This window comes from Geospiza fortis, unplaced genomic scaffold, assembly GCF_000277835.1.
Source record: "Geospiza fortis unplaced genomic scaffold, GeoFor_1.0 scaffold1, whole genome shotgun sequence".
NCBI lineage: Eukaryota > Metazoa > Chordata > Aves > Passeriformes > Thraupidae > Geospiza > Geospiza fortis.
This window is the reverse complement of record NW_005054320.1, coordinates 6,618,401-6,630,304: the sequence shown is the minus strand read 5'-3', so window position 1 is coordinate 6,630,304 and position 11,904 is coordinate 6,618,401. Positions and strand designations below refer to the sequence as shown.

General features: G+C 46.7%; 1 protein-coding gene across 1 annotated transcript in view; it reads left to right on the top strand.

The window, feature by feature from the left end:
• The window catches only part of USF3 (upstream transcription factor family member 3), a 15,313-nt gene extending 4,899 nt beyond the window's left edge, over nt 1-10,414 (top strand). The window contains exons 4-5 of the mRNA XM_031056653.1: nt 602-698; nt 1,786-10,414. Coding sequence (XP_030912513.1) covers nt 602-698; nt 1,786-8,249 — 6,561 coding nt within the window. The 3' untranslated portion in view covers nt 8,250-10,414. The remainder of the gene's footprint in view (nt 1-601; nt 699-1,785) is intronic.
• Nucleotides 10,415-11,904: the final 1,490 nt, after the last annotated feature.

Here is an 11,904-nt window from a genome sequence, read left to right as displayed (position 1 = left end):
CTGAACAGTAGAAGAAATTAAGAAGGAAACAAAGGTTTTGCAGACAGAATAAGCATAGCTTCTTAAAAAGATGATTGTGGATGGGTCATTTTCTTTTCCCATATTCCCTAGTATACTACTTTCAAAATTATGCATATGTCTCCCTGGATAGTTTTTCCATGTTTGTTGCCTTTCTAATAAAATATTTACAAGGCAGTATCCTGGAAATCTCATGTGATATGTATGTTTATTAGTGAACATGAATTTTAGGCTGATCAGTGAGAAAGGATGCTGGCTGTTCAGGATCTGTGGCCTTAGTATCTACCTCTGGGCATCAGAAAGTGTCAGCTCCAGCACTGGACATGTTATTCTGTAAAATCTCAAGGCATTTTAGGGTCAGCATCACTCACAAAACCTGTAGTTTCATCTTACAAAAGCAACCAAACCAAAAAACAACCTCTAAAAAACCCTACCCAAACCAGAAGAAAACAAACTCTACCCGGGGATATTCAGAGCATATTTTTAAAGTAAAAACCTCTTGGAGTAAGTGCAGCCTTATCACTAATGGATTTACAAATTCTAGACCTTTCTCCTAATTTTATATGTGTGTTTTCTTTTACAGAGCAAGAACATGATCCTGGATCAGGCCTTTAAGTACATAACAGAAATGAAAAGACAGAATGATGAACTTCTGTTAAATGGAGGGAACAATGAGCAGGGTAAGTACAGGTGCTGCTGGGGACTCTAGAATTTCTATCCCTCACTTCTGCTGTGTCTCTGTACTGACCAACAACAAAGCCTGGAACCACACATGGGAATCCCAAGAAATTATGCACATACAGGAAAAATACAGCTGCTTAGAATATCTTGAAACAAAAAGCCAACAGAATGCCCAAGTGAGTGTTCTGGCTCATAGCTATCAGATAATGAAGCAATTGCATTGTGATGTAAAGCAATTACAGAGCTTATATGTGATGTGCCATCATCTGGTAAATTCTGCCCCAGTTTATTCTACTGTAGTGACCAGAATGATTTCTGACAAACTTCAGTTAGATTTTTTTTCATTGAAAAGATGACGTTTTCTTCATTCATGAAGCTTTTTTTTTTAATTTGAAAAGCTGTAAAAGTTGTAACAGCTCATTTTATAAAAATATAATGCATCACATAAAATTTACTTGAATAGATGTGTAAAAGTACAGTGATGGAGGTGTGACAGAAATAATCTCAGGGCTGATGTTGTGGTTTGTGATTTTTATTTCTGCTATATTGTGATTTTCCCAGTTTGGTTGAGCTATCTCCCAGGTGCATGGCCAGGTTTTGTGGCTTTACATGAGTGCTCTGTATTTCATTTTGTCTGTAATTTTTAGATGTAATGAAACTTAATTCTTCTGGAAAGCTGTAAGCTTATCAATTAAAACAGTTTTGGTGTTTGCAAAAGAGCAGGGAAAAGAAAAATATTAATGTGCTTGTCTTTCCTTCAGGAATTAAACAATTTTGATTAGTATTTAGTTTCATCTGGGTTAGTCCTAATGTTTTTTCCTAAGTAATTGGATATATCCTGCTATTGGTAATGGAATAGTCTGTGAAATTCATTCACTTTCCCATTCAGTAGGGAGACTTAGCAGGATAAGAGCGCATAGGTTGTGCTAACCATTTGAAAAGAACATACATTATTAACAATTTATTCAATTTATTTCTACAAATTATTTCAATACCACACAGTGTTTACTCTCTAAATCATGTGGTAACATTATTTCATTATTTGCTCTGGTGCTGATGTAATGGAGTGCTCTCGCTGTTTTGTAGCTGAAGAGATAAAAAAACTCCGGAAACAGTTGGACGAACTGCAAAAGGAAAACGGGAGATACATCGAGCTACTGAAAGCAAATGATATTTGCTTATATGATGACCCTACAATCCACTGGAAAGGAAACCTCAAAAATGCCAAGGTCTCAGTTGTTATTCCCAGTGATCAGGTTCAAAAGAACATCATTGTTTATTCAAATGGGACTCAGCCCAATGGAAATAACCAGGGAGCATCTGTGCAGGGAATAACGTTTAATGTTGGTCATAATTTACAAAAGCAAACAGCCAACGTTGTGCCGGTTCAGAGAACTTGCAACCTAGTGACTCCTGTGACAATTGCTGGTATTTATCCCACAGAAAATAAATCATGGTCACAACCTACGGTTTCTCCACTGGCTTCTGCCCAGACAGCTCCATCAGGGAATGTTCTTGAGCTCTCCACCCCGGAGAACGAGCCAGGTGTGCCCACTGCTGCTCCTGCCAGCTCACAGGGCACACCTCGGCCTGCAGCAGAACAGGAACTACAGTGTTCTTCAAATAATGCACCACAGAATGAGCAAAATCCCCCAAAAAGTAAAAGTGATGAGGAGGACACTAAATCAACAAAGAAAACGCTCCCGCAGGGAGCCAGCCTTCCTTCCAGTGCCTCTGTGGAAGCCTCCCAAGGTCAGCAGGTGAATGCAACTTGCTCAAGTACACACAATTCCCGGAGTGACCTCCAGGAGAGCTGCACCGTTTCAACCACAGACACAGCTTGTGTGCCACCTGTGAGACCTGCAGAGAGCTGCTCTTCTGCAAATGTCCCCAAAAGTACGGACGTGGTCAGCAGTGCTGGCACACCGGTGACGTCTGCAGCAGAAGGAGTTAAGGCTGTGACAGCAATAAGCACTCTGGCTGGCAGTCCCCTGGAGAACTGCTGGTCTTTTTCAGGCTCTTCAGGTGTTGGCACTTCAGACTTGAAAAACATGAGTAGCCTTACCCGGATGCCTTCAGCTGGGAACACACAGACCACGTGGACAACCTTGCAGCTGGCAGGAAACACGGTTCAGCCGCTGAGCCAGACGCCATCTGGGATCATGACTGCCCTCCTCAACGAGCCAGTCAATGCTGCTGGCACTGTGTCTTCTGCCCAGAGCAGGCCTTTGACTACAAGTATCAGTTTGCATGCTTCTCTGCCTGGGGATGGCCAGGCAGCTGAACAGATTGTAGTTACCTTGCCCTCGTGCCCACCTGTACCTATACAGCCTTTAATCAGCCAGCCACAGGTTAAAGCTCAGGCTGCAGGAAATATCCTTCCGTTAAACTCAGCTATGCAGGTGATTCAGATGGCTCAGCCGGTCGCCTCAGCTGTGACAGGAGCACCAGCAAACCAGAATGTCATCATTCTCCAGCCTCCAAACCCTGCTCCGTGCCCACCCATCGTGAGAGCGGAAGTTCCCAGTCAAAATGTTAGTCAGCAAATTGTAATTATACAAGCTGCAAATCAGAATCCTCTTCCCCTCCTCTCTGCTCAGCCTTCTGCTTCTGTAAGAGTTCCCATGAATGGGCCGAGTGCAGTCGCCAACTCCAGCGGTTCCATGCAAAATGCCTCTCTTCCACAGACTTTTGGAGGGAAACACCTTGTCCATATATTACCAAGGCCATCTTCTTTGCCATCTTCTAGCTCTACGCAGACATTTTCAGTGACAATGTCCAACCAACAGCACCCTCAGACTATCTCATTAAATGGGCAGCTTTTTGCATTGCAGCCTGTGATGTCTTCATCTGGAGCTTCAAACCAAGCCCCTATGCAAATTATTCAGCCCACCACCAGTGAAGATCCAAATACCAATGTTGCCCTCAACACATTTGGTGCTTTAGCTAACCTCAATCAAAGCATATCGCAAATGGCTGGGCAGAGCTGCTTGCACTTGTCTCTCAGCCACCCCACCAATCCTGCAACAGTCAGTAACCAGATTGCCACAGTCAACTGTGTGTCATTGCCAACTTCTGTGGCATCTTCAGTGCCTGCAGAGGTTTCAGTATTAACCAGTGTGTCTAATTCCATTAACCCTTCCCCACAAAAAGCAGCTGCTGGCTTGCCATCCAGTGCAAAATTAAAAAGGACAAACAAAAAGCCAAGCACAAAGAAACACCTAACAGTCAATAATAAAGTGTCCTGCCCAGCAGCTCCTTGCAAAGATGCAGGGAAGGTGGACTGTGCTCCTGTGGAAACGGTGGCAAAGCCCTCAAGTGGCAAAGGGCTGGCAGAGAATGCCCCAGCAGTGTCACAGGCTGTAACCACAGCACAGGCGGGCGGCATGGCTGCAGCGAGCAGCGTCAGCATCTCTGACTCTCCTTCCAAAGAGGCTGCAAGCTCTGAACAGGCAGTGAAAACCCCCTCTGCCCCAGAGCCAAGCTCAGCAGAGGTGCCTCCTTCCACACCATTGGAGTCTGTAGTGTCAGAGCAGCTACTGCTCGCTCCCCCGCCGGCCAAAGATGCTGCTCCTCGCCAGCAGGCCCAGGGATCTCAGAGCCACCCACCACCTGCCTCTGTCCCGTCAGAGTCCCCCAAACCCTGCACACCCCCCAGCACCTTAACATCCTCTGGTAAAGAAGCACAGGTGACACACTTTCATGTTGCAAATGAGACTTCAGCAGCACAGAGCAACACAGCAGGTCATACTTCCAAGGCAGGAATGATTTCGGAGTCCTGCAATGTTGCACAGGATTCCTCAGTGGTAATGCAAGATGCGGACTTGTTAGAAGGACAGGGTCTAACCAAAATGCTGTCTGATCTCACAAAAGAAAGAACAGCTGTGGAAAAAACCTCTTCATTTACTGTTCAGGCGGAGCATTCTAATTTTCCTATGGAAACCTCTAAATCAGCAGAATCAAATGTTGATTTGCCTGAGAAGCAGGAACTTTTGCTGATGAACACGGAAAGTGATGCTCTCTCCCAGCCTCACTCCTGCATCTCTGATCAGGAAGTGGTCAGTGCTTCCCTTATTAGTAGCAGGCAGGCAGACTCCCCCATGTCAACCAGCTCTGGCAGCAGTCGGGGCTTCTCAGTTGCATCTATGTTGCCAGATACCACCAGAGAAGATGTCACCAGCAGCACCTCTACCAGTACCTGTAACAGCTGCACATTTTCAGAACAGACCGACATTGTAGCTCTTGCAGCAAGAGCTATTTTTGACCAGGAAAGCCTTGAGAAAGGCGGAGGGGGAATACAGGTTAACACAAGGGATGTCATCTCTAAGTCTGAGGTTGCGCCTTTGGAGAGAGAGCAACAGCCTTTTAAACCTCAGTCAGTGAAAGAAAACAGCGCAGGGCCACTGGAAACGGCACCGAACAAATTCAGTGCTCATGAAACAGTACAGCCAAATGTTGACAGGCAGGTTGAGAAGCCAAGCTGCTCTGTAGGAGGTGTGGAAACATCAAACACTCCTTTGCAGATTTCCACTTCCCAGACACCCAGCATAACCAGTCTAAGTGTGAATAATCTGATACACCAGAGCCGCATTGTCCATCCCCTGGTGAGTTGCTCGGGTTTATCCCAGTCTTCAGAGCCTGCAAGCGTCCCTGCAACCGTGAGCCTCTCCCTTCCATCTAGCACATACATCAATCCGTCTCCAGGACCTGCTCTGATGAGTGAATATGCTCAGGAGCAACTGAATGCTATCAGGGCAAGCAGCATGCAGGCTCCCCAGCTGCAGGAATCCCACTTAAAGCAGCAAAACCATGAAGGTCGCAAAGACTCTGCCAAGAGGGCCGTTCAGGATGACCTGCTGCTCTCTACAGCAAAGAGGCAAAAGCAGTGCCAGACAGCACCCATAAGGCTGGAGGGGATGGCGCTGATGAACCGGACACCAGAGGGTATTGCTGATCAAACACAGATGCTGGTTAGTCAGATTCCTCCTAATTCATCCAACTCAGTGGCACCAGTGAGCAATCAAGGGCACGCTGATGGCCTCAGTAGGTTATTCCCACCCAACAGCAATTTCGTGACACCGGCTTTGAGACAAACTGAAGTTCAGTGCGGTTCTCAGCCACCGCTCTCAGAGCAGCCAGGCCAGGCAGGGCAGCACTTGCAGCCCATCCAACATGTCCCTGCCCAAGGCATCTCTCACCTTCACAGTAATCACCCCTACTTGAAGCAGCAGCAGGCTGGGCAGTTAAGAGAGAGGCACCACTTGTACCAGCTGCAGCACCACGTCACTCACGGAGAAAACTCAGTCCACTCTCAGCCCCACGGCGTCCACCAGCAGCGGACGATACAGCAGGAGGTGCAGATGCAAAAGAAACGGAATCTCATCCAGGGAACACAAGCCACACAGCTTTCTCTACAGCAGAAACACCACGGAAGTGATCAAACACGGCAGAAAGGTGGTCAGCCCCATCCTCACCACCAACAAATGCAGCAGCAGATGCAGCAGCACTTTGGAGCGTCCCAGCCTGAAAAGAACTGTGAAAATCCTGCAACAAGCAGAAACCACCATAACCACCCTCAGAGCCATATCAATCAGGATATTATGCATCAACAGCAACAGGATGTTGGCAGCAGACAGCAAGGTTCCACTTCGGAACACGTGTCAGGGCACAATCAGATGCAAAGACTTATGACCTCGAGGGGCTTAGAGCAGCAGATGGTGTCCCAGGCCAGTATCGTTTCCAGACCATCAGATATGACATGCACCCCTCACAGGCAGGAAAGAAACAGAGTTTCCAGCTACTCTGCTGAGGCTCTCATTGGGAAGACGCCCTCTAATTCTGAGCAGAGAATAGGAATATCTCTTCAAGGCCCTAGAGTTTCTGACCAGCTTGAAATGAGAAGCTATCTTGATGTTTCTAGAAGTAAAGGGTTGGCAATTCACAATATGCAGGGCCGCCTGTCAGTCGACCACACAGTTGGCTCGGATGTGCAGCGTCTTTCTGATTGCCAGACATTTAAGACCTCTGCACCCAATCAACAACCAACGGCCAATTTTGATGTACAGGCTTCAAGAAACAGTGAAATTGGCAATTCTGTATCCTCCCTCCGGGGCATGCAGTCACAAGCGTTCCGAATCGGTCAGAATGCTGCGCCATCCATAGAGAGGCAGAAGAGACTGCCCTACCAGCCAGTGCAGGGTATTCCAACGGGGAATACCCTGCCATCGAGGGAAAATGAAAACACATGCCACCAAAGTTTTATGCAGAGTTTGCTCGCCCCTCACCTTGGAGATCAAGTCAGTGGAAGCCAAAGATCAATCCCAGAACATCAAAGGAACACGCAGTGTGGTGCCTCCTCCACAATCGAGTACAACTGTCCCCCAGCACGGGAGAGCGTCCACATCCGAAGGGATGGTGATGGCCAGAGCAGGGAAAGCTGTGACATGTCCATTGGTGCAATTAACACGAGGAACAGTTCATTGACTATTCCTTTTTCGAGTTCTTCTTCCTCAGGAGACATTCAGGGCCGCAATACAAGCCCAAACATTTCTGTGCAGAAGTCCAACCCCATGAGGATGACGGACAGTCATGGAACTAAGAACCACATGAATACACCTGTGTCTAGCAATATGCATGGAGTTGTGAGGCCAGCTCACCCTCATCCTGCAGTTTCTCATGGCAGCAGTGAGCAAGGGCAGCCTTCTGTTCGTCAGCCAAATTCTTCGGTCACTCAGCGCTCCAGGCATCCTCTGCAAGACAATGGGGGTTCTAAAATACGCCAGCCCGAAAGGAATCGATCCGGAAATCAGAGACATGGAAATGTCTTTGACCCGAGTCTTCCCCATCTTCCTCTGTCCACCAGTGGCAGCATGATCCTTGGGCGCCAACAGTCCACGATAGAAAAAAGGGGAAGCATTGTCCGATTTATGTCTGATGGCCCTCAAGTGTCCAACGATAACGCGGCCCCTGACCAACATACGCTTTCCCAGAATTTTGGATTCCCTTTTATTCCTGAAGGTGGCATGAATCCACCAATAAACGCTAATGCTTCTTTCATCCCACCGGTCACCCAGCCTAGTGCCACTCGGACACCAGCTCTAATCCCAGTTGATCCTCAGAACACACTGCCATCCTTCTATCCACCCTACTCTCCTGCCCACCCCACCCTCTCCAATGACATTTCTATCCCTTACTTTCCCAATCAAATGTTTCCGAACCCAAGCACGGAGAAGCCGAGCAGTGGAGGTTTAAACAATCGATTTGGATCCATTTTGTCTCCTCCCAGGCCTGTTGGTTTTGCTCAGCCAAGTTTTCCTTTGCTTCCAGATATGCCACCAATGCACATGACCAACACATCACACTTATCCAATTTTAACTTAACTTCTTTGTTCCCAGAAATAGCCACAGCTCTTCCTCCAGATGGCTCAGCGATGTCACCTTTGCTTTCCATTGCAAACACATCTGCTTCAGATTCTTCCAAGCAACCCTCAAACCGCCCTGCCCACAATATAAGCCATATTTTAGGTCATGACTGCAGCTCAGCTGTATGAAAACTGGCAGACTGACTTCTGGTCTGATTTGTTGTTTATATATTTAAGAAGAAGGAAGAGGATCTTAGTGTCACCCCTGGAGAGATCATTCATAGCATCACTGTTTATTTGCCTCAATGTATGTCTATGGTACTTTCCATATTCCGTTGTGTTTCCACCCACCTTACTGACTCTAAAGCACCAGTGCCTATAGCAATGCTTACTTACTAGGAAATGGTAAGGATGCAGCATTGAGAGCTGTGCAAATGCTGGTTGTTGATTTTCCAACAATCAGGTTTGATGTCTGGTTGTCCGAAGGTAAGGGCCACCCTCAGTAATACATGGAGTGAGAGCATCCATATGGAGATAAGAAACAAGTGCTACAGGTGTCAGTTTGTTACTCACGTGTTTACCTGAAACTGCAGAGGAGCTTGGAGTGGTTTGGGTTTCTCTTTTTCCTTTGTAAAATATCTTCAGGAGCTTCAACACAAGTCAAGTCTGTGTTAACCCAGTGCTAATTGGAAAAGGCATTTGTTGTGCAGCTTTTGTCTGTCTCAAGCTTGTCAGCTACATTTAACTTAAGGCTGACTTTACCTGGTGAAAATTACTGTGTGCTCCCATGGTCAGCAATTAAAAGTACTGTTTTAGAAAATTTAGATTTCTTTAACCCATGACTTTCTGTTTCCAAGAATCTTGTTTGGATCTGTTTCAACAGTGGCTTCAGTTACTGCTGAACTCAGTTAATGTTTCAGTGTAGCTTAAGACTCCTGGTGCAGTCAGCAGAGACAGCAGCCGTGTTTGTTGCCATTTCATTGTTGACTGCTGCAAGTTACCTCAGGGTGGGTTTTGTACCTTGTTTAGCACCTTCTTAATGTCTTTTTTTTTCCCTCTCTACTGTTCTTTGGCCCATGCTCTAACACCAGCTTTCTGCTTTCTGTGAGTGACAGCCCTTTGTTGTAGCAGGCAGCACATGGGAGGAGGACTGAGCCTGTCACATCCCACAGAATGAGTGGAGATTCCTAGGGGCACAGTTTTTACTTGATATTGCTGATAGGATTGAGCCTGAGTTAATATCAGTACTCTGCACTTGAATGCACCTTTTATCTAAACCTGTGTGATTGTGGCTGAAGGAGGAACATGGATGTGTTGAGAGTGAAACACACAGGAAGACATTGGGATTTGAGGAAGGGTGATGTGTTTGTAGATGCATGAGAGACGGAGTGAATGTGTGTGCTGGCTGAGTCTCCAGTACTTTCACAAATTTTGGTCCTAATTCTTCTAAAGGAAAGGGAAGAATTAAGTAAATTTTATTTATGTAATGTCTCTGCAGTGTGCTTTTTCTTCTAACAAGGCAGAAATACTTGTCTTTTATGTGTTTGGAAGTACCATTCTGGGTTTGATTCTTCAAACAACATAGTAACTTGAGGTTCCATGGCATACAGTCATCCTCTGCTTGTGTGTTGCTCACCAGTGCATCATCTTGTTGCTCCCGGGACCTGTCAGAAGCTCCTGGTGAGGGCATGGGCAGGAGCAGACTCCCTGGGATTTTTTGTTTTGTTTCTTTTTCTTTGAAAAGTGGAAAGGAAGATATTCCTCCATGTCAGAGAACAGGACCCACAGAGAGGGACCTAGAACAGTTTTCCACAGCTTGACTGCCCAGACTTTGTTTTTGCTAAGCCCTTTTACACTGATCCAGGAAAGTAGGGAGGCTTTAACATGAAAAATAATTGGGCTGTGTCTGTAGTCTGTCCTGACATCTCTGCTCTTGTAACCTGCGGTCTGGTGTTTTTCTGCAAGGTGAAGTAAAACAGTTCTGATCCTGGTTAGGACTCACAGAATCACAGAATGAACTAGGTTGGAAAAAACCTTTGAGATCATCAAGCCCAACCTCTGATCTAACCTAACACCTCCTCATCAACTAAACCATGGCACCGAGTGCCACATCCAGTCTTTCTTAAACATGTCCAGGGATGGTGACTCCACCACCTCCCTGGGCAGACAATTCCATTGCTCCATCAATCTTTCAGTGAATAATTTTTTTCTCATGTCTAACCTGAACTTCCCCTGCACAGCTTGAGAGTGTGTCCTCTTATTCCGTCAGTTGCTGCCTGGAGAAGGAACCAACCCCCACCTGGCTACAGCCACCTTTCAGGAAGTTGTAGAGAGTGATAAGGTCACCTCACCTCTGAGTCTCCTTTTCTCCAGGCTAAACACCCCCAGCTCCCTCAGTTGTTCTTCACAAGCCTTGTGTTCCAAGCCCCCTCCTCTGGATGTGCTCAAGCCTCTTGATGTCCTTCCCAAACTGAGGGGCCAGAACTGGACACAGCACTCAAGGTGACCCTTTTACAGCACTTGGCCTCACCAGTGCCGAGTACAGGGGAAGGATGACCTCCCTACTCCTGCTGGCCACACTGTTCCTGACACAGGCCAGGATGCCACTGGCCTTCTTGGCCACCAGGGCTCACTGCTGGCTCATGTTCAGTCCGGTGTCAACCCCCAGGTCCCTTTCTGCCTGGAATCATGATTTAATTCAGTTGGAACTTATTTTAAGACACTAAATCTAAGTGGTGCATCAGTTCTCTGTTTCTTATAAGTAATTGAGTGTTTCAGTTCACAGCAAGGCAGTTTCTCTGTGCCCCAGTGCAGTCACCAAGTGGCAGCCACTGGCCTGTGCAGGGGTTAGGAATGAGTCAGTCCTCAGCCTCAAACCAGCCCAGCCAGCTGCAGGTCTGGATGTGCCCTGGTGAGACTCTTGACCAAAGGAGTGTCTGTGGTGCAGGAAGTCTCAAAGGGTCTGCCTCAGAGGTGAGGTGAGCTCTGTAACAGTGGCTGTTCCATGGGTTCTGGATGGTAGGGATGGGGATTGCAGCAGCAGCCACTCTGTGGTCACACACACTTGTCTGGTCTTTGAGGAGGGAAGCAATTGTGCCCATTCTGGCTCTCTTTAAATGGAATTGTGTGTGCAGCAATGGGTTTGGCTTTCAAGACAAATTAGTGAAAAATTAAGCCCTGGATTCTAGGACTTTATATAAAGATTCTAATCCTGCTCATCATTCCAGACATTTACAGAAAACCGTATTGGTTTCTTCTGCTGGAAAAACTGCACTACTTTATTATGTCTGCTAAAACTGGAGAGAGCTTATGAACTTAAACCTGTTGTAATGCTTGAATGTCCACAGATCCACTTGGCCAGACAGGATTCATCCCAGAGTACTGAAGAGCAAGCAGGACATACAGCAGGACCCTGCTTGATCATCTACAAAAGATCTGGGATTCTGGACAGGTCCCTGCTGACAGGAAGGTAGCCAGTGTTATTCCAATCTACAGAAAGGGCATGAGGGAAGAACACAGGGAACTACAGACTGTGAGAGTCTGGGTTCCTGGGAAAACTGTGAATATTTTCCTGGGTACTGTTGAAAGGAGTTTTAAGGAATAATGCAGCCATCAGGCACAGGCAACATGGGTTCACAAAGTTAAAGTCCTGTCTAGCCAATTTTATACTTCTCTGTGATAAGGTCACCCACCTAGTGGGTGAAAGGAAGGCAGTAGATGTGATTTTTCTGCATTTTAGTAATGCTATGGATACTGTCCCTCACAGCATCCATCTGGACAAGCTGTTCAGCTGTGGGATTGACAGGTTGATGGTGTGGTGGGTGAAGAGCTGGCTGAAGGGTAG